The 23,769-nt window shown below is 36.8% G+C and overlaps 1 protein-coding gene across 28 annotated transcripts in view; it reads right to left on the reverse strand.

The window, feature by feature from the left end:
• RUFY3 (RUN and FYVE domain containing 3) overlaps positions 1-23,769 on the reverse strand; it is a 138,532-nt gene that overhangs the window by 12,443 nt on the left and 102,320 nt on the right. For 16 of the 28 annotated variants that reach the window (XR_008913047.1, XM_056803365.1, XM_056803361.1 and 13 more), the window contains 6 exons: positions 19,425-19,517; positions 18,756-18,839; positions 14,818-14,985; positions 13,191-13,288; positions 7,268-7,387; positions 5,707-5,806 (listed from right to left, as the gene is read on the reverse strand). Coding sequence is in view for 24 of the 28 variants with exons in the window: in XM_056803365.1 (XP_056659343.1) it covers positions 5,707-5,806; positions 7,268-7,387; positions 13,191-13,288; positions 14,818-14,985; positions 18,756-18,839; positions 19,425-19,517 (663 nt within the window). In the remaining 4 variants the exon portion in view is untranslated. Of the gene's footprint in view, positions 1-5,706; positions 5,807-7,267; positions 7,408-7,682; positions 10,070-13,190; positions 13,289-14,817; positions 14,986-18,755; positions 18,840-19,424; positions 19,518-23,769 lie in introns of those variants that run through there. The other 12 variants (XM_056803373.1, XM_056803376.1, XM_016422944.2 and 9 more) reach the window with 3 other exon arrangements.

Below are 23,769 nucleotides of genomic sequence, written 5' to 3' on the forward strand. Positions count from 1 at the left end.
CCACTATGTGCTAAGAACTATGCCAGGTACTGGGGGACAAAGACAAAGATGAAGAACCTACCCTACTGGAGGATGTGCTTAGAGGGATCTACCTGGCTGCTTGTCTTGGGAGCAATGTATTTGGATACAAAGATGTCCAAATATGGCTCTATGGTCAAGTATAAAATTATTTTCATGTAAGTCAGCTGCTGCTTCTTTTTTTCTTTTTCTTTCTTTTTTTTTTTGTCCCACAAAGACCTAAAGCTTTATAATTTCTTACAAATCCCTAAGAAAAGAATATTTTTGCACTGGCCATCCTAAAGAAAATATGTCTCAATCTGTACTCTAAATTCTTCCCTTCTCTATCAAGAGTGGGTGGCATAATTCATATCATGAATCCTTGAGAATCATGATTGGTAATTGTGCTATTCCAAGTTCTGAAGTCCTTCATGATGGATCATCCATACATCGCTGGTACTGTGTACAATAATCTAGTTCTGTTCACGTCACTGTGCATCAGTTCACACAAGTCTTCCCAGGTTTCTCTGAAACCATCCCATTCATCATTTCTTACAACACAACAGTTATCTGTTCACCTTCATACACCATTATTCATTCAGAAATGGGCACACTCTGTCTCCAATTCTTTGCCACCACAAAAAGAGGAAATATTTTTGTGCATCTTTAGAATATGTTTTGGTTAAGAAAAATACTTCTTTTAATCTACTCTCCCTTTTAGGAACCTTCTCTCTCATGACCTCATGCTCTTGTGGGTGTGTTATTCTTCCCTCCTTTAACCCACTCCTCCCACCTCTAATCCTTTGCTTCTTACTTGCACATTCTGAGAATGTGAAATAATTTTTTTCTGATCTTCCTTTCTCTTTCACATTCAGTATATTATTCTTCCTTTCCATTCTTTTAAGATAAACAGAACCATTCCCCAGCCAACTAATTTGACACCCTCTATGACCTTAATGACAATGAAGTTGAGGGGGTTAAATATATCATCTCCATACAGTAGAACACAAAGTGTTATTCTTTGTTTAGATTTATGATTGTTCATTCAGGTTTACTATTGTAGGTTGTCTTGACCATTGTGTTTGCATTTCCAAGTTTCTATGCAGCTCTTATCTTGTTATCAGGAATTCTAGATTGTCTCTATTATATCACATGTTTTCCATGTAAGATTCTATTCAGTTTTGCTGGCCAAATTATTGCTGGTTATGAGACTATATCTTCTGCCTTTTGGAATACTGAATCCCAAATCTCCAATCCTTTATCATGGTAGCTGATAAATTGTTTTATCTTGACTATGACTCCTCTGACTATCTACAATATTTTTTCTTTGACCTGGAAACTCTGGATTTGGGGTATCACCACCTTCTTAAGAGTTTTCTTTTGGGGGTTTCATTAAAGAGGTGGACTCAACAAGATCTGGATGGTTTTCTTTTGATTTCTTGAAATAAGATGTCAAGGCTCTTTATCTGCTCATGATTTTAAGGTTATTCAATAATTGTTCAATTATCCCCATTTGATCTGTTTCTAAGTAAGTTGTTTTTGTTTTGATATTTTCTTCATTTTTTTTCAGGCATTTGATTTTGTTATAATATTTCTTATTTCATTGATTCATTATCTTCTGTTTGGCCTATTTTCATGTTTAGGGAATCTGCTGCTCAGGCATGATTTTTATTTCTTGGACCAGACTTTTCTTTCCCTTCCGAATTCTCTCAATTCTTTTCTCATTTTTTTCTAGTTCTCAAATTTCATTAATAAAAACATTCTAACTAACAAAAAGACTCCAGCAAGTGATCAGGAGGGTCATTCACTATGATCATGTAGGATTTATACCTGGAATGCAGGGCTGGTTCAATATTAGGAAAACCATTCACATAATTGACCATATCAACAAGCAAACCAACAAAAAACACATGATTATCTCAATAGACACAGAAAAAGCCTTTGATAAAATACAACACCCATTCCTATTGAAAACACTAGAAAGTATAGGAATAGAAGGGTCATTCCTAAAAATAATAAACAGCATATACCTAAAACCATCAGCAAACATCATCTGCAATGGGGATAAACTAGATGCATTCCCAATAAGATCAGGAGTGAAACAAGGATGCCCATTATCACCTCTACTATTTGACATTGTACTAGAAACACTAGCAGTAGCAATTAGAGAAGAAAAAGAAATCGAAGGCATTAAAATAGGCAAGGAGGAGACCAAGTTATCATTCTTTGTGGATAATATGATGGTCTACTTAAAGAATCCTAGAGAATCAACCAAAAAGCTAGTCAAAATAATCAACAACTTTAGCAAAGTTGCAGGATACAAAATAAACCCGCATAAGTCATCAGCATTTTTATATATTTCCAACACAATTCAGCAGCAAGAATTAGAAAGAGAAATCCCATTCAAAATTACCTTAGACAAAATAAAATACTTGGGAATTTATCTCCCGAAACAAACACAGGAACTATATAAACATACTCCTATATGAAAACTATATGAAATACTATATGAAAACACTCTCCACACAACTAAAATAGACCTGAGCAATTGGAAAAACATCAACTGCTCATGGGTAGGACGAGCCAATATAATAAAAATGACCATCCTACCCAAACTTATTTATCTATTTAGTGCCATACCCATTGAACTTCCAAAAATTTTTTTTACTGATTTAGAAAAAACCAAAACAAAGTTCATTTAGAAGAATAAAGGATCAAGGATATCCAGGGAAATAATGAAAAAAAAATACAAAGGAAGGTGGCCATGCAGTCCCAGATCTCAAACTCTATTATAAAGCAGTGGTCATCAAAACAATTTGGTACTGGCTAAGAGACAGAAAGGAGGATCAGTGGAATAGACTTGGGGTAAGTGACCTCAGCAAGACAGTCTATGACAAACCCAAAGACCCCAGCTTTTGGGACCAAAACCCACTATTTGACAAAAAATGCTGGGAAAACTGGAAGACAGTGTGGGAGAGATTAGGTTTGGATCAACACCTCACACCCTACACCAAGATAAACTCAGAATGGGTGAATGAATTGAACATAAAGAAGGAAACTATAAGCAAATTAGGTGAACACAGAATAGTATACATGTCAGACCTGTGGGAAGGGAAAGACTTTAAAACCAAGCAAAACATAGAAAGAGTCACAAAATGTAAAATGAACAATTTTGATTATATCAAATTAAAAAGTTTTTGTACAAACAAAACCAATGTAACCAAAATGAGAAGGAAAGCAACAAATTGGGAAACAATTTTCATAACAAAAACCTCTGACAAAGGTCTAATTACTCAAATTTATAAAGAGCTAAATCAATTTTACAAAAAAATCAAGCCATTCTCCAATTGATAAATGGGCAAGGACATGAATAGGCAGTTCTCAGATAAAGAAATCAAAACTATTAATAAGCACATGAAAAGTGTTCTAGATCTCTTATAATCAGAGAGATGCAAATCAAAACAACTCTGAGGTATCACCTCACACCTAACATATTGGCTAACATGATAGCAAAGGAAAGTAATGAATGCTGGAGGGGATGTGGCGAAGTAGGGACATTAATTCATTGCTGGTGGGGTTGTGAACTGATCCAACCATTCGGGAGGGCAATTTGCAATTGTGCCCAAAGGGTGATAAAAGACTGTCTGACCTTTGATTCAGCCATAGCACTGCTGGGTTTGTACCCCAAAGAGATAATAAGGAAAAATACTTGTACAAGAATATTCATAGCTGCACTCTTTCTGGTGGTAAAAAATTGGAAAATGAGGGGATGCCCTTCAATTGGGGAATGGTTGAACAAATTGTGGTATATGTTGGTGATGGAATACTGTTGTGCTAAAAGGAATAATAAAGTGGAGGAATTCCATGTGAACTGGAATGACCTCCAGGAAGTGATGCAGAGTGAGAGGAGCAGAACCAGGAGAACATTGTACACAGAGACTGATACACTGTGGTACAATCGAATGTAATGGACTTCTCCATTAGTATCAATACAACGTCCCTGAACATTCTGCAGGGATCTAGAAGAAAAAACACTAGCCACAAGCAGAGGACAAATTGTGGGAGTAAAAACACTGAGGAAAAACAACTGCTTGACTACAGGGGACATGACTGAGGAGAGACTCTAAATGAAAACCCTAATGCAAATACCAACAACATGAAAATGGGTTCGAATCAAGGGCACATGGTGTGATACCCAGTGGAATTGCGCGTTGGCTATGGGAGGGGTGGTGGGAGGGGGGGAGGAAAGGAAAATGATATTTGTTTCCAATGAATAATGTGTGAAAATGACCAAATAAAATAATGTTAAAAAAAACCAAACATTCTAAACTCTTTTTAGAAGTTCATGGTTCATCTCTTCCAGGAATTCTAATTGAATTTATGCCCAAGCTATGTTTTCTGTTGAGGGTTTTGCACGTAAATGTTTTGGAGTATTCTTTTCTTGAACTTGTGTCTTTGGAGTCCTTGTCACCATAATGACTTTTTACAATGAGAAAGTCTTTTTTTTTTTTTAATCTGCTCATTCTTCTTGACTTCAGATTTTATATTCAAGTCAGGTTCTATGCACTTGTGGGGGGAGAAATGTCTGGGCTTATCTTCCTACTGCTTTCTTGAAGTACTGAGTGTTGTATTATTCCAGAATCTCAGGACAGCTCAGGCTGGGGACCTGTAAGCTTTCAATGTTTCCCCCAAGTGGTCCAATCCAGGACAAAGTCTGACTTCTGCCCTCCTGATCTGAGCTCTACAAGTTCTTAAACCGAGTTTGTGTCTGAGCAAAGACCTGTGGGTCTTGCTCCACTTGGAGTTCCAATAGACTGATACTGAACTATACCACTTTCTGCCATCTGGAAAGTTCTGCTCAATCAATGATAGAACTGCAGGCTCCTTGTTAGATTGAAGTTCCTGCCCTAATCACTCCATAGTCAAAAGTTGGAACTAAAACCTCTGAGCTCTATTCTTTGAGCCCCAACTATATAGTTGCAACTCTCTTCCAAATTTGTTCCTTACTCAGTAAACAAACTAGGGCTCATGACATTCCTGGATGAAAGCATTCCCTGGATTGGTGACCCAGAATGCTGGACTCAGGACCACTTCTAGACTTGTTTCACACTATTCTCTAGAATTTTCTTTGTGGCACATTTCTGGTCAATCCCTATGCAATTTGGCAGGCCTCTTTTCTGATGCCAACCTGAGTTGGGATAATGACCCACTGTGATTTTCCATTTGCATTTTCTAAAAAGAATTTAGTAGTCTATTTTCTAGATCTTTCTGGAGGACTCATTGTACAGGAACGCAATAAGGCATATATTTTTTTTTAAATGGGTCACACCTTGAGGGAGAAATGAATACTATACTTCTGAACACATGGGCCTCTAAATGCCTCTAAGAAACAGGTTCACGCTCTTTAAGATTCTAGAGAATCCCTGGCTTCATGCTGGAAGGACAGAGAGGTCCCAAACAGCATTCAAATAATCCTCCTTTCCATGAGGAGGTATCCTACAAAGTGATTCCAAATGGTAGGCTTAAAAAATGAACAATTTCTCTGTGCTTTCTTCAAAGCCATAAGAAAAAAATTAATGACTGACTACGCACACAGCAAGAACCCCCATCCTCTGCCCTGACTACCCCCATTTCCAGCAAGAGGTTCCTAAAGGTTAAACTCACAAAGTTGTAAAGCTAAAAAGGTGAGGATGTCACTATAGACATTACCATTTTAGGTTCTGTCTTCTGTGAGGTTTTCTCTGGGCCACGTTGACTATTTTGGAATCTTCTTTCTCGTTCCCGTTTCAGCTCTAGCTCAAGCTGGCCCCTGGTAGAAAAGAAGAGAAAGACTTGGATGAAAATACTGGGTTTAGGGTCAAAAAGCTATATCCATTAAAAAAAAAAACCTCCCCCAAATTAAAACCTAAATATTATTTTAAAATCTTGTTCACCTAATCAAAAAGAAAAAACAAAACAAAACATGCCTCAAACTTTTTCCTCTCTTTTTTCTATAAGAGATTCCCTTCTAACATTCAGTTTAAAAATGAGCCTATTTTCCATTAAAATAAAAAACTCATCATTTAGAAATTATATATTTAGAGCATAGGGAATAAACCAATCAATTTAAGTGGTGCTAGAACTTAGATTTTAAAAAATGCTTAGTTTCAAAAAGAGGCATTGACTCTTCCAAATTATGATCAGTACAATAAACTTGTCATTAATTGGTTTGGTCTAATCTTATATTCTGGTGAGTAAAAAGCAATCATTGTGGATTTGTGAGAAGCTGCTATATATCACAACAGAACTAGAAACAATAACTGAACATAACGTAATCTTTCTTTAACAATCCAGAAGAATCTAAGGATATTGAAGGGCTTCAGGGCTATCACTGAAATGATCATTGGGCAGAAAAGGCAGAGGGTTTGGCATTTAGGCAAAAGAATTATAACCGAAAGGTTTTTAACACTAGAAAAAACAGGGACATCAATTGATGCAAAAACATTAAAGTTTTCCTTTGAAATTAAAAATCATCCTACCATCTCTATTTTCTTTGGATTCTTATGGATTAAAAAAAAAACACAAAAAACCCAAAATATGCTGTGTTAATGAATATAACACAGTCCTTCGAGGTATTCTTAAATTCTAGTCCTTCCAGTATTTACCTGTTGTCTATGACCTTTTACATTATTTTGATTGCTGCATGTCACTATGATTTGCTATCCTATGTATTTGGTTTTTGCAATATAAACACTATGCTGAGAAGCTTTGCCAAACTGTCATAGAGGGGAGGGGGTGGGGGGTCATGACACACAAAAAAGGTTAAATATCCCTTCTGTCACTGACAAATGGCCTGCAGACCTTTTCAATATCCTATGATGAGAAAATATTACTCCTATAGCCCCACGTCATTTCATTGAGAGGCTCTTCTTAAAGGAATTGCTCCCAAGACAGCTCTATACCAAGTGCCCATATTAACTGTATTTGTAGCACTGGCTAGAGCCAGAAACTGAGACTCCCATTGTATTCCCAAGTCCATCGCTGATATATTTTTGGATCTAAAAATATAAGTAACTTGGCAATTCTTTGCCCGGTTCCTTATTGGCCTTTGACTCCCAATGATGCTGAAATCTTCTAACTTGGAGAAAGGCCCTCCATTGCTATCTTGGGTAGATCACCAATTCCAACCCCTCTGCCCACCCTCCCCCCATATCCTGACTCCCACTGCCCTGCCAATGAGTTCCCAAAGACCACCCTTTTCAATCCCGTGGTTTCAGATCCCTCTCTTCACCGCTGCCTGATGAGTGCTTCCACTTCCAGCTGCAAACTGTTGATCTTCTCCCCAAAGTCCTGCTTGAAAAGACGGTTGTCCTCCTCAGCAGACTGGCGGCCTCGCTCAGCCTGGCGCAATCTGGATGTGAGCCACATGAACTTAGATAAAAAACAAAAGCCATGGTGGGGAGGAAGACCAGGCATAGACCACAAAATAAAAAACAAGGTGGGGAGGCGGGAGAGAAAGAGAGAGACAGAGAGAGACAGAGAGAGATGGAAGGAGAAAAACAAAAAGAGAGACACAGACAAAGTAGGTGTCACAGATAGAAATAAAGCATAAGTTATGGGCAAAAAGATAATAAATAAAACAATGGGGAAGACGAAAAAACATTCTGAAGAAAGCAAGATGTAGGTGAACCAGGCAGAAGAGAAGCTGATTTTCCAAGATTTCTTTTATTCTATTACTACATTTTACAGCCATTAGATGATCAACAACAAAACATCACTTTTAAAAAATCCATATCCAAAGCAAACTTCAAATACACAGTAAAGTCAAATCTGTTTTTTTTTTTCATTTATTTTCTAATATTGTTCTATGTTACATTTCAGCTTTACAGGTAGAAGTAGAACTTGCAACATTGGGCAGCCCTCCTTATGTATTCCCCGACTTACTCCCCTTTCATCACACCTCAGGTTAATTTCATTGGCCATTCTAGGTCAAAACACCTACCAGGTTCTGCAATAATATATGAAGAAAAGATCTCTAAGGGAGCTTGTTCTTCCCTTGAGGAGGAAAACCCTCTTTTCAGCCCTTGGAGAGTACCCACAACTCCTAATCTCTCTGGACCCTCCTGGCCACTGAAGGCTATGACTTGGAGCTTCTATAACAACTAACTGAGCAAAATGCCTATGACCTTGGAAGGTTCACATGTTATAGAAAGTTTTTAATGCTTTCTTCTTGCCTCCGCTCCCCATAATCCACTCTACATCCCAAACTGAGGCTAATTTAACTTCACCACCACACAAGGCTGATGAGGACAACTGAGGAAATGAGTATTATTGGATTACCTAAGTAACATTAGAGATGAAATAAAACAAATTCAAGACCAAAGTCTTTCTCCCCAAGAGGGCCCTTTCCTTTCAACAGGCTTAACCATAAGCTTATGCCCATAGGATAATCTCTTAAAAGGAATGGGCCAGAACATTAGGGAATAAAAGAATCTTTGCCCAATCCCTAAATGGAGTCGAAATGCTTTCCTTTTGCATTCTAGCTCTGTAAATCTCTCACATTACATTCATCAAATCAGGCCATTCATCAAAAGATGCCACCCTGTCTTCTGAAGGAATAAAATGCTTAAGAAAAGCCCACCCCAGAACTCAAGCCACATTTCTGAAAGCAGTTTATTTAGGATTATTTACAACCTAAAGCCAAGAAAGGGCCTTGGTTTTTGGTCTCTTTTTAACATTATATAGAAGAGACCTATGAATGTTCTTTGTGGAAATCTACTGGGGGTGGGAGCATTCTCCCACCTCTACTCCTTTTCCTAGTTAATACATTTAAAAATGCAAATTAGCATTAAAACTTTGCAATTCCCCTAACTCTTTTCTGAAATGTTTTCCTAAAACATAAATGATCTTTCATTCATTTTCCAGTTACCCCAACAAATTCCTATTTTTATCAGACGACAAATTCAAAACCAAAAGTTGGAAATAATATCTGACTGAAAGGCAGCAATGTCACTTTCCCCTCCTGATGTGCCAGCTACTCTGAGACAAGGAGTGGTGGCTTAATGGCCCTCCATGAGGCTACAATGGTCCTCCTGACCACAGGAGAGATAGCAAAGAGATTCTGCAGCCTGTTCCCTTCTTGGAAGAGGAGTTCTACTATAACAACTCCTCTGTGGGATTCCTGAAGAAAGGAAAAACTGCTATGGATTCTAGAGGGAACAGAGAGGTAGAAAGTGATGCAAAGGTAAGAAGGGATTTATTGACATTTCCACGGTTTATGTTACTCTAAGACATCTAAGCTGTTATAGCTTGTCTCTATGCACTGTCAAGGAATGTTAAGGATGCTTTCATTTTTTTTTAAAGTCACTAAGGCAAAAGAGTTGCGAGCAGTCTTAGTTATGGAGGACAGAAGTGTGGTGAGTTATTTTATTCTTATTCGATTAAACGTGATGAACAAAAAGCAAAAGCATAATGATTTAGGACACACACACACACATACACACATACACAACTAGTCCCAGAAACACCCAGGGCTTCAAATTCTCCATCTCTTATTTCACAACAAACGACGTGATGGGAGAACAGAGAAAATGAATCAGATTTTCTATGAACTGATCTACTACGCCTTGACATGAACACTGCACCTAGAGTCTGATAACATTAGAGACTGTGATGTATGTGATATGCATCATCAGTAGATGTACAGTCTCCAATTTCTTATGCCTTATTTTATTTTTTTCATGGTGTGTTTATTTACTGGCCAACTCAAATGTTGTTTAACAAAGTTTATTGACAAATAATCAGGGAACTTATACCAAATTTTCTATTTCTGGGAAAAAAGAAAGAGAAAGAAAACCCAACCCAAAAGATTTTTAAAAATTCAGCAGATCCCAAGTCAAGGTTGGATAACATTGTATATAGGAGCTCCAAATTTAAACTCATCACAAATTCTCCAAAATCCCTCTTTTACAACTAAGTTGTGATGTGAGAGCTGTGAGGTGACCAGTTGCAAAATCCCTAATGATGATGCTTTGGAATTAGTTTACTGGCTGCACAATTTAAGGTTTTTGCCTGTTTCACCAAATCCTTTTCGCTGGATTAGAAAGAAATCATAATGAAAATGGAAGAGAAAAGGGAATATGAAAATGGACAAAAAAGGAAAAGAGGAGAAAAGACCAAGTCAGCTTAACATTAGGAGATGGAAACTTTCTTGTTATTCAGCGTTATCTGCTACATACCAGATCAAAATTGATTTGATGCACTAATTCAAGGCTATAAGACACTAAAAAATCAAGGTGGTTAAAAATCACATCCAGAAGCATATGTCATCAGTCTGCATCTGATTCCCAAGAGTCCTCTCTTCCTTGTCATCCCACTCCCCATTAATTTATTCAAACTTAACTTACCAGTTTAGAACTATTAAATTAATAATGTCTCTAAAGCAGTGGTCTCCAAAGTAGGTATATAAGCAAGGTGGTCCACAAGGGTGGAAAAGAAAACGTTAAGACTTTTTTGGGTTTTTCTGTTTTTGTTTTTAATTTAAAAGAACAACAACAACAACAAAAATATTTAATTTATATTTACTATGTGGACTGATGCTAGTGCCCCTACTCAGTCTGTATGTCAGATAGTCACATTTCATGTAAGATACCAGGTAGCAGGTGGGAAGAGAATTCCAAAATGCAAACAAGAGAGATTGCTAGGGGTTCGTTTATTTTGACTATTGTGTTCTATGACATACTATAAGACCTTTTCAATTCACTCCCACATGCTACAGATATTGCTGCTCATCTTTAAGAATAAAATGGATTATTATGGTAATGTGAATTTGAATGGTCAGACTGAAAAAAAGTTCAGAGTAATAGCTTGAAAGAAACTAAGGGAATTCTTCCTGTCATTCTTAGAGAACAACTGGAGAATAGAGAAAAAAGGAGAGATTTTCTTTCCTGATGAAACTATATTACCATTATCTTTCAAAGACAGTGAAAAGAATTCTTAAGAAATGTTATTTATTTGGTATCCTAGGAACTGAACGGTAGAACTATGCTTCCAGAAGAAAGGAGAAACTGTTTCTAGTAGTTAAAATAACGGTTAGAAGACACACTAGTTATTATCATTCTCACAGCTAAATATGTGTAATTGTAAATATTTATATTTTTGTGTGGATTACCTCATTAATATTTATATAGAGAATATTAATAGATTATATAGAGAACAGTGTTCATATTTTATTCCAAAAGGAAAGGATTTTATAGACAGAGACACACATTTGCTTATGGGGAAAAAAGTTTCTCAAGTAACAACTGAAAAGAAGTTCCAAGCTAATCATTAACTGATAGAATTGTTGCCATTTAGTAATGAATATGGTAATGAATCAAGTAGCATATAATAAGGAGTCAGGTACTAATATGTAAACTACAAATGAGTGTAGAGAGCCCCATAAACCGTATTAGGTGGATTTATGCTGTTAAACACATTATGAGAACAATGCTAATTAGACAAATCAGCCCCAAATTTCAAAACTGGAAAGATTATTTAAATTACAGATTTACATTCACTATTGTTAATAATGAACCACATACTATAAGAGAACATTATGACTTGAGATACTAATAATTGATAGAATGAAGCTATGAGAATTAGAAAAATGCTTAAAAATTAAGCACTGTGGTGAAAAAATATATTACGTAAAAAACTTCTAGCTATACACCTACTACAAATTTAAGAACCTAATTCTCCAGCCAGTTTGCAAACTCCAAAAAGAGAGTGTATTTTGAACTCATTTGTTTAAAAAATATAAAAAATGCCACAACTTCCAATTAGTTTGTGAAAACGATTGATATGAGGGAAGATGTAAGTTAACGAGTTGAATTTCAATGAAAACTTGTGGATGATCAGTATCAGCTTAAGATGTACTTCTATTTGGATCTATGTATGTGTGCCTTTTTTCCAGGTATGACAGCTGTTAAAACCATGTGTGGGACTTGAAACTAGATGATCAAACTGCTATATACCAGTGTTAAAATAAGATTTTCTTTTCAATCACTGCTTTAGCTACTGACACTGGCATTTGTAGTGAGAAAAGATATTTTTGGGCCATTCATGTTCAATTTACTTTTATCTCATCTAATTCTCATTTATCTTTAATCTCATCCTGTCAAAGTTTCTATTTCTTGGAGTGCTTTAAAAAGTACATATCTGTATAATTGTGCATGTGTAATAGTATATTTATAAATAAGTGTGTATATAACTAGGGGCAGCTAGATGGCTCAGTGAATCCAGAGTCAGAAAGATGAGTTCAAAGCTGGCCTCTGACACTCAGTAGCCATGTGGCCCTGGGGACGTCACTTAACTTCCATTTGTCTTAATTTACTGGAAATGGCGAACCACTCCAGTGTTTCTGTAAAGAAAACCCCATCAAGAGGTTCATCAAGAGTCAGACAGGACTGACCACCAACCTATAGGTATAATTGAGGGACTGGGCACAAATTATTTTACTAAGAGAGAAAGTTTAGAAATATTTAGAGATCACTGCTCTTGGGTTCAAGCTGGTAACATTTTATTCAAAGAAACGTAAAGGATATTTAATGATCAGTTTTTTCAAAGTATCACTGCTTAACACTGTTATATTTCAAAATTACGGAGATAGAGAGGCAGCATGGTCGGGATTAGACTAGGGCAGAATCAGGGAAAATTCAGGTTCTCAATGTGCCTTGGACCATTACTGACTCTGTAGCCCATTCTCAGGGGGCATTCCAAAACCGAGCTGCAGAACAGCTGCTCACTGACATTAGTAAAGGAAGTTTCCTTATGGGAAGCCCTCCAAGTGGATGAAAATAAACAGGGATATCTTCAAACTTCTTTGAATATTAAGCATCATTTTCGAAGCTTTGATCCCTTGAAACAAGAACAACTAAGTGAAATTCATCCCACTAGTTAGTAATATTACTATGTCATGTGTTTCTTAAGAATGTTTCCAGTAAACTATCTCAGAAAAGGCACAATAAGGCTTAAACTTATTATCTTAACTTGCCTCTTCTGATTTCCTCATTTGGCAAACACTGTCCTAGCCAATCAATCAGAATTCTTATACTTAAGGGCCACTGGTGCTACTTTCTCCTGCTCTTTGAGAAAACAATGACTGAGCAATCCAAGATCTTCCTTAACATTACCAATGACCCCAGGGTATTTTATTAAAGAAAAATCACTTTTACCTCTGTTCCAGCTGTTTAATGGTAGCAGCCATCTGATTGGTCTTCTCCTCCAAGCGACTATTCAATTCACTTTTTTGTTTAACTCCCAAATCTGAACTCTGTTAATTAAAAAAACAAAAGTCCTGTGAAAACACTAAAAATAAAACTAAAATTAAAAAAAACACTAAAACGCTAAAAAATAAACCAAATAGGTCTTTTGGACTGAATGATTAAAAGAGGAGAAACCAGGTCTCTTCTTAGGAATGTGATAAGCTCACCATGGGAGATGTCAATAGTCTATCAAAAATACACTGAATTATTGATAAAAGCACTTTTTTCCAGGAGCATGAGACTGGAAATAAAGAAGATGCACATTAACTGAAAAATGGCTAAATATAAGAGTATTATTACAACATAAAAAACTTGTAAGAACAAAACTAAGAAGCATGAGAAGACTTCTACTAACTGATACAGACTGGAAAAAGAAGAATCAGGATATACCCACGATTATTCCAACAAATGAATTCAAAGAATAAAAAAAACAGTGAAATTATAATGACCATCTTGCCCCTAGATAAGAGGAAAAAAATGCATTTCTACCTCACATTTTTCAGGGGTGAGGGATGAAACTATGTGAAACACCATACAAGTTGTTAATGGTTAAGTTTTTCTCAAATGCTTTTCTTGCCTTTTTTTTTATTACAAAGGATGGCTCTCTGATAAAGGTTGGGAGGGGAGGGAGAATTCTATATAGAAATAAAGGTGACATGTAAAAAGATAAATTAAAAAGAAAAACCAAGGCAATAAAAAAGGTTCTATTAATATTATACATGCCTATTGCATGTTAGTTGGTTCACTTAAACAGAGGAGATACATGGTGAAAAGCAACTGGCAGGATCAAGCAAGGCCTTATTTAGAAGGTGAGACTGGAACCTTGAAAGAGAACAGGAAATCTTAGATAAAGAGGTTGAGGAGAGAAGACGTTCTAGGCACAGGGGACAGCCAAGCAAAAGACACAAATGAATCTCTGTGGATGAGGAATGGCAAGAGGGCCAGACTAGTTGGCTCACACTGTCCATGTACAATAAGGCTTTAGGCTGGAATCAGGTCAAAAAGAATCAGAGGAGTCTGTATTTAATCCCAGAAGCATCAGGGAGTACCACTAGAGTTTACAGAGGAGAGGAATTACATGGTCAGATTTATACTTCAGAAAAAAAGTTTGGCAGATGTGTAGAGGATGGATCAGAGTGGGACAAGACTTAAAGCAATTATAATAGTCTAGCAAAGAGATGATGAGGGCCTGAACCTAGAGTGGTGGCTGTGTGAAGGATGGGAGAAGGGATGAATGTGAGAGATTTTGTGGAGGAAGAAGGGAAAAGAGTCACCAAAAAAATAGAAATGGGCTTAGGAAGGGCTTTTCCCTATGTGTGCTTAAAAACAAAGTCACAAGCTTTTCAGAGCAATCTAGGACTCTTTGATCTTTAAATATGATTACTCAACTTTCTAAATTCAAATTTCTTGATAGTGGAAATCTAGGTTTTCCTTCATGACTCATCATAAAAAGTAAAACAAAGAGGAAATGGTACAATTCTTAGAGATAACAGATTCCCACACAACTGGCAATTCTATTTTGACCAAGACCTCTTACCTGCAGCTTAAAGGAAAGCTCATGTTTGAGGGCCCTGAGATCATCAAGCTGCTGCCGCAGAGAGACAAGAGCATCTTGTTTCTCACACACATCCTTCTCCAGCATCTTCATGGCCAACTCCATCTCCTGTCTCATGCTGATCTGCATCTCCAGTTCTTTTTCCACATCCTGCCCAAAAAGAAAAGGCATTAACCCCAACACAAACAAGAGGGTCATAACAGAAGTAGATCTATTATATGTAAAAGGAGAACCAAATCCTTGAAAAATGAGTGTGAGATTATAGGGTAGAAACTTTACTAGTCATTCATCTTATGAAAACCAAATGGACTCCAAAGAAATTGTTAGGCATCTGGTCAAAGGAGACCTTTTTTTTTGTTTTTTCTATGACAGAAGAACATCCAAGGCTAGATAACTGGAGTTAAGTGATTTGCCCAAGGAAATGTTTGAGGTCAAATTTGAACCCAGGTCTTTCTGATTCCAGAGCTTGCACTCTATGCACTTTGCTACCAAACTGCTCCAAAGTCCTATTATTAAAAATAATTTGTATTTGTGGTAGTGTTGCCAGTAAGATTATTGCAGCTCATCTCATTCCTCTGATCTAATTCTAAAACCATGTCCTTTGTGAAACTTTCCTCAGGCCCCCATCAGAAACTACATTACTCTACCCTATCAAAAGTCACTAAAATGTCCTTCATTCAAGTCTGTGGCTTTATTTCTGCATTTTTCACCTAAGAGCTTAAATGAGGAGTCATTGGCACCTATTGGCTTCCATCACTTGTTAGATAAGAAATTCTTGGAAAAGGATGGTTGTGAGATACCCTGTACCAAGATAAGTTCAAAATGGGTATATGACTTAAACATAAGAGTGATATTACGAGTAAATTAGAGGAACAAGGAATAGTCTACCTGTCAGATCTATGGAGAAGGGAAGAATTTAAGATCAAGTAAGAGACAGAGAACATTACAAGATGTAAAATGAATAAATTTGATTATATTAAATTAAAGAGTTTTGTGCAAACAAAACCAATGCAACCAAAATTAGAAGGGAAGCAACTGAGAAAAAAATTTTTATAACAAATTTCTCTGACAAAGGTCTAATTTCTCAACTATACAAAGAACTAAGTCAAATTTATAAGAAATCAATTCACCAATCGCAATGCCAGAAATTGGCATTCACCAATTGACAAATGGGACATGACTGGGCAGTTTTCAGATGAAAAAATCAAAACTATCAATAAGCACATGAAAAAGTGTTCTAAATCCTTCGATTACAGAAATGCAAATCAAAACAACCCTGAGGTACCACCTTACACTTAGCAGACTAACCAATATGACAGTAAAGGAAAATAATAGATGTTGGAGGGGATGTGGCAAAATTGGGACACTAATGCATTGCTGGTGGAAGTTATGAATTGCTCTGACCATTCTGGAGGGCAATTTGGAACCATGCCCTTTGATTTATTTAGCAATACCACTACTGGGTTCATATCCCAAAAACTGAAAAAATCTGGACAAAGATCTGTTAGTACCCAAATACTGAGAGCTGAACATTTTGTGGCAGCAGAAAATTAGAACACATGGGGACGTCCTTCAGTTAGGGAATGGCTGAACAAATTGTGGTTATATGATAGTGATGGAATACTATTGTGCTACAAGGAATGATGAATTGATAGATTTCTATAAGAACTGGAAAGAACTCCATGAACTGATGCAGAGTGAAACGAGCAGAACCAGGAGATCCTTATGCATAGAAACTGTAACATTGTGGAATGATGGAATGATCGATTTTGCTACTAACAACAATGCAATGATCAAGGACAACCCTGAGGGATTTAAGAGAAAAAATGGTATCCACATCCTGAGGAAGAACTGTGGGAGTAGAAATTCAGAAGAAAACGTGAAGATGTGAAAAATGAAAAAGTGAAAATGATTTATCACTTGTTAATATGGGTATGTGATTTGGGGTTTTGGCTTTGAAGGATTGATCTTTTACAAAAAGGAAGAATATGGAAATGGGTTCAAGTGATAAGGTATATGTATAACGTAGTGGAATTGCTTGTCAATACCGGGAGGTGGGGAGGGATAAAGGGAGGGAGAGAATATCAATCATGGAATCACGGAAAAAATTTTAAAAATAAAAAATTTAATAGAAAAAAGAACATAAAAAAAAGGATGGTGTGAGAATTCTATCCTAGTTTGGGGGCAGATAATAAGGACTCAGCAGGTATCTGATAAGTTCAAATGAATCCATGATAAAAACTTAGCCTGCTGCATGAAGGGCTATGTTGTCTGAGAACAGTTTGGCTTAATGAGTAAAGAATGGTTGTTCTGATTAATAAAAAGCCACCACCAACTATGGCTCAGAGGCAAGTAAAATGAAGGAGGTGTTTGCAGCTTTGGGTACCCATTCTTGCCTATGTATATAGACACTCTGTCTCTATATTGAACTGTGACATCTACACTGTAATCCCTATCTACATAGAGAAATACACACCCAGAAGAAACACATGCAGAGGGGACCTCAAAAATTTTTGGTGTAAATTAAACTAATAGGAGCTATAAAATGTAGCGAGACTTTTGGGACAACTTGTATGTGTCCGTGTATACACACAAACATATATGCATGTATCTCTATACAGATATACACATTTACAGACATATGCATAAGAAAGAATGAAATAAACATTTTTAAAAGCTATGCTAAGCATTTTATAATTAGTATCTCATTTGATTCTCCTAATACTCTGGGAGGTAAGTTCTATTTTTATCCACATTTTATGACAGATGAGAAAACTGAGGCAAATGGAGGCTAAGTGTCATTGCCCAAGTTGTGGCTGAGTTGTTTTTGAGCCGTGCTCGATTCTCTATGACTCCATTTGGGATTTTCTTGTCAGAGATACTGGAGTAGTTTTCCATTTCCCTCTCCAGCTCATTTTACAGATGAGTGAGGCAAATAGCATTAAATGACCAGGGTCAAACAGCTAGGAAGTGTTTGAGTACTTTTGATTTGAACTCGGGAAGATGAATCCACCCATTGTGCCACGTAGCTGCCTTATTACCCCAATGCTACCTTATTATTCTTTTAAATTTAATAGGAAAACTATAAGATATTTTATTGATAAAGAAAAATCTCATTTTTATCACAGTTAATATTTGTATTGTAAAATGTAATTTTATATTTTATTTAAATATATTTATATCATAAAATGTTATTGATAGAAATGTATTTTATTTGTTTATATTAATTTATATAAAATATAATTTTAATTTCATTTTTTAAAAATGTCTTGCCACACAGTAAGTTTTTTGAGGCTGGATTTGAACTTAAGTCTTCCTGACTCAAGTTCAGTACTCTACCCACTGTGCCACCTAATTCTGTGTGTGTGTGTAAAACACATGTGAAATATATGTATAACATTTTACATATAAATTATCATATATGTATCAAATGTTTTATATGTGCTGTAGAATACATGTGTGTATGTGTAGAGAGATAGCTAGAGAGAAGACAGGTATTTACTGAGAGAAATATAAAATATTTCCTATAAAGGTCAAGGATTCTTAACCTCTGGGGCAGTCTGGTGAAGCCATTGGGTCCCTTCTCATAATGTTTTTAAATATAAAAAATAAAATACACAAGATTACCAAGGAAATTAATTATAATGAAATGTATGGGTATATGTGATAAAGCATATGTCGCATATTATCTGAGTACAAATATTTGCCTATGTGATATTTATATATGCTAATAAAGATGCTAGTAGATATATTAATGTATATTACAGGCCTATTTTCCTCTCCATTTTTATACTGAAGCAGAAAAGGGCAAAAGTCTAAAATGAGGATGCATGGATGACATCCTGGGTTTATGCCCATCTAAGAGGACTCTGGGTAAAGCTGTCAGACATGCCAAGGTCTTGCAGTTAAATTTGGTTTACCAGTCGCAATTGTGTTTCTTCTTTTAGATGTTTTCTAGCTTCACTCAGGGCCTGCCCATCTGCAGTTCTGTCTTGCTTGGTGACCTTGGAACAAAATAAATAAATAAATAAACAAACAAACCAGTAGGCACTAAAAAAACAGCAAGTGTTCAGAACCTTAAAGAGAAATAATCCACGCATGCAGACTAGGGCTACCATTCTACCAACAGCAAAGATCACATTCACATAAGTGAGACTAAATGTTAGGGCAGGGTTTGTTGACTTTTTTTTGTACTGTTGACCACTGCCCCTTCCCCATTTCTGCAGGCTAGTCAAGTCTATGGTTCCCCTCTCAGAATATTTGAATTGTTTGAGTTCAGGCAATGTTGAAGTCCTTGGACTCTGATGGAACAACTTGGGAGTTGTTGTTCAGTTGTGCCTGACTCTTCATGACCCATTTGGATTTTTCTTGGCAGAAATGCTGGAGTGGTTTGCAGTTTTCTTTTCCAGCTTATTTTATAGATGAGGAAATTGAAGCAAACGGGGCTAAGTGACTTGCCCAAGGTCACACGGTAAGTGTCTGAGGCCAGACCAGACTTAAACTCAAAAAGATAAGTCTTCCTGTCTCCAGACCCAGTATTCTGTGCACTGGACCAATATACATTTAACAGGAACCACAGTACTACTCACTTTTCTATTTGATTCCAAAATATAGGAACTTTCCTCTTTGACGCGTTCCATTTCTTCTTGCAGAGTGATAATCCTGTTGTTGGCAACTGCAAGCTGTAAATGAAATCCAACAATTGTTTGGTGGAATATAGAATATGTTGGCTGGGGCTCCAAATCCCATCAAGTGTGATATATTACCCATTTACCCTTGATAAGACTTCTGGAGTTTGGAATTAGGCTACATTCAAGATATTCTTTAGGTTTAATTTTCTGCTCACAACTCATATCAATTATGTGTCACTTCCTACAAAAACTCTATGATCTAATAATGACTTACCAGTTAGAAGCCATGTTTCCTGCTGTTGGCTTAATTTGCTTCCCTTTGAAGTGATGGCCACGTTTGCCACATAGTATGTATTTAACAAAAGCTAAGTGCTATTCTTAGTTCCACTTAAAATAAAAAACAAAGCTTTTATGACAAATGTGTTAACAATGTCTAAGAAGCACAAGTGGGAAAAGGATGACATGATGAAGAGAGGTAATTTGTTCACTATAGAAAAGGTGAGAAAACTATTTTCAACTCCATCAGAAGTTCTTAATAAGTTATTAGAATATGTATTTTAAAAGAAGCATCTGGAATCTCCAGGAAAATGACAAGGAGGAATGAAAGGGATCTAACATTGTCTTACAGAAAATTTAAAAATTAAACAGTATCTATGAGAGCTATCTGGTATCAGATTAAAAAAATAAACTAGAAAAACAAATCAATGAAACCGACAAGGTAAATAAGCAAGGTCTAGAAACAAATAAAAGAAATTCAAATTATCAGAGAAATTATCAATAAGAAACTCAAACTATTAATAACCAACACACAAACTATTTCAATCATTTAAACTAGTAAGAGAAATTTTGTTGTTGAGTCGTTTTTCTGTTGTATCTGACTCTAAATGACCTCTTTAGGAGTTTTCTTTGCTAAGATACTAGACTGGTTTGCCATTTCCTTCACCAGCTTATTTTACAGATGATGAAATTGAGGCAAACAAGGTTAAGTAACTTGCCCAGGGTCACACTGCTAATAAGTGTCTGAGGCTGAAGCCCAGCACTTTAGCCACTGTGCCACCTAGGTGTCCAAAGTAGCAAAGCACTTCTAGTTGAAAAGAACTCCCAAGAAATCTGCAAAGAAATTTGGAAGCAAATAGGTTTAGACTAGCATCTTACACTACATAGTACAATAATCTCCAAATGAAAAGGCCACCTCAGGGTAAAATATTATATAAACAATTCAAAGAAGAATAGAAGGACACAGCTTTCACAAATAGGGTTGGGAGAAGAATTAATAATAAACAAAATATAAAGGAAACCTCAAATTTAAAGGACTTAACCAAAGAAAATAAAGGCATCAAAATAAGAAGAAAAAAGCTTTTTCTATGAAAATTTGCTATCCAAGATCTAAAGAGGAAAAATATATACAAGAGCCATTCCCAAGAGATAAGCAGTCCAAGGGTACAAAGAGGTTTCTTAGAAGAAATCCAAACTATCAAGAGTCATAACACACACACACACACACACACACTCCAACCTTATAGGGATCATAGATTTAGAGATGGGAGGGTCATCAGAGATCACTCAGGCCACAATAGGAAACTAAAGTCCAGGGAAGTCGAGGAACTAATAATACAAGGTCACAAAGGAAGCATATGGTAGAGAGGGAATTGGAACTTGGATCCTTTGACTCCAAATCTCAAGCCCTTTCTTGCATTTTTAAATCCTTTACCTTCTATCTTAAGATCAGTTCTAAGACAGAAGGGCACCAAGGGTTAGGCACTTGGGGTTAAGTGACTCCCAAAGTTACACAGCCAGAAAGTATTTGAGGCCAGATTTAAACCCAGGACCTCCCACCTCCAAGCCTGATGCTCTATTCACTGAGCCGTCTGGCTGCCTCTTTCTAAACTGTACTATCTCACTCATAGCCATCAAATAGACTTTTTTTTTAAGGCAAAAATAGTCAACGATGGAGGTGGAAGAAGAGTCTATGAACTAGTTCAAACATTTAGTGGGGGAGGGGGGAAGGAAAAATTACCTAGTAATTCCACAACTAAGAATATAACTTAAGGAGGTCAGTGACAGAAATGTGTCACTTTACATACTTTATAATAATGTAAACAAAAACAAGAAAAAAAAGTTGCTGAACTCAGCTTAACTACAATGATTGATATTCCAAAGAATGGCTGAAACACCTTCCTCTTAGTGGAGAGTTAGCAAACAACTGAACAAAAATGCTGCCTAGGCAGCCTGAAGATGTTTGTTTCTTTTTAAAAAGCAATAACCAGAAAAAGGAGAGGAATAAAATTACTTTAAAAAAAGGTTGAAATTTAAATTTTAAAATTATTTAATTTAATTGAAATGCAAAAAGTAAGAATATCAGAAATCAGGGCTTCAAGCTTTTTGTAAAAGAATGTTAAGATGTGTTCATATTAAACAAAATGGAATCATCTAAAGAGAGAAACATAAGGGACAGCTAGGAGGCACAGAGGAAAGAGTCCCAGGCTGGGAGGTGGGAGGTCCTGGATTCAAATCTGGCCTCAGACACTTCTTAGATGTGTGACCCTGGGCAAGTCACATAACTCCAGTTGCCTGGCCCTTGCTCTTCTATAGTAGATGTCACTATAACAAAAAGTAAGGGCTCTAAAAATAATAGTAATAATAAAAAAAGAGAAAAACCAATATGAACACTTGATTTCATTGCAAATAAGTTTATAATTTGGGACTTGGGTCTACATACATCTTGGATACTTAAAATACATAGGCATAATAAGCAATTTTTCTCATTGGATAGAGGAATTTTCTAAAAAAATCATGGTTTCTGACTTTTCTAGGAAGAATTTCCCAGAAATCCTCGAGACTGTATGCCTACAAAGAAGGCTTATTGCAACTGAGATGATGTCTATGGAAAGTTGACATGAATAGTCTTTATAATTTGTATCCCAACATAGAGCATCCCAGATTTAGAGCTAGAAGGTCCATCAGAGATCCCCCAATCCGATACCTGTCTTTGGCCAAGGCTGAGGCTCTGAGATCATGTGACCAATTAGGGAAACAAACAAGAGCACTATTGTGCCCGCCATCCAAGAGGGCAGAGTCAACTCCTTTTCTCGGCAGCGGTGGGCAGCTGTGGGTAGGGAGCACTGCCTGTTCTCTGGGTAAAGGAAGGAGGGAGGAAAGAATAAGCCCTTACTAAGCACTATCCCTGAGCTAAGGGCTTCCCAAATATCTCATTCGAAGGGCTGAGAAGACCCCTTTGTCAATGAAGGGAATGGGAAACAAGGGCTACCAGTGAAAAGGGAAAGGGAAAATGGAGAGAGTGTTTCCTCAGTCAATCTCCAGAGCGGTTTAAGGAAACCCTTGTATCTAGGCTATTACTAGGATGCAGTGGATCTGGATGAGGGAAAGCAGTCTGGGAGGTGTCCAAATGGCGAGTGAGGTGAGAGAAATGAAGCAAAGCAAATGAAGAAACTCTTCCAGGAGTCTTAAAAATGTTTTTAAAGGGGCAGCTGGGTGGCTCAGTGGAGTGAGAGTCAGGTCTAAAGACAGGAGGTCCTAGGTTCAAATCTGGCCTCTGACACTTTCCAGCTGTGTGACCCTGGGCAAGTCACTTGACCCTCATTGCCTAGCCCTTACCACTCTTCTGTCTTGGAGTCAATATGCAAGAAAGTAAGGGTTTAAAAAAAAAAGACAATGAATCAGGATAACTAGGTAGCCCAATGGACACAGTGCCAGGCCTGGAGTCAGGAGGATCTGGGTTCTAATCTGGCCTTAGACACTTGAGCTGTGTGATCCTGGGCAAGTCACTTTAATGCAACTACGCAGACCTTACAACTTGGTTAACTGACACTAAGACAGAATGGAAGAATTAAAAAAAAAAAAGATTTAATAAATCCTAGCTCATCACACCTTGATTTTGCTCCTCCTTCATCCCTCTGTCATAAGACCCAGATGTGCCATCTAGACCAGTACCTGCACTGGGAGATGGTTCTTCTAATTTTCCTCTGCCAAATCAAGTTCCCCCACAAGCCCAGACCCCTCAGAATCACCAACACCATTTTTTTCTCATTCTCCCAAAGACCTCTCCTCTGCTAATTCTATTCCGTAGACTTCTTGGTAGCTGCCCTGATTATTTGAAAAGTATATATTTATTGGAAAACAATTGCCTTTTCCTCACAATACAGTGGAAGGACACCATTTAGGCATTCCTTGATGATTCCAGTTTGCTCTCCCAGATAAACAGAGCCAGTAGTTTTTGGCCTTCCTATGCCACTGTATGGCCCTCAGGACTTAAAAGAACATTTCATAAGATAATACCATCACC

Source organism: Monodelphis domestica, chromosome 6 (genome assembly GCF_027887165.1).
Source record: "Monodelphis domestica isolate mMonDom1 chromosome 6, mMonDom1.pri, whole genome shotgun sequence".
NCBI lineage: Eukaryota > Metazoa > Chordata > Mammalia > Didelphimorphia > Didelphidae > Monodelphis > Monodelphis domestica.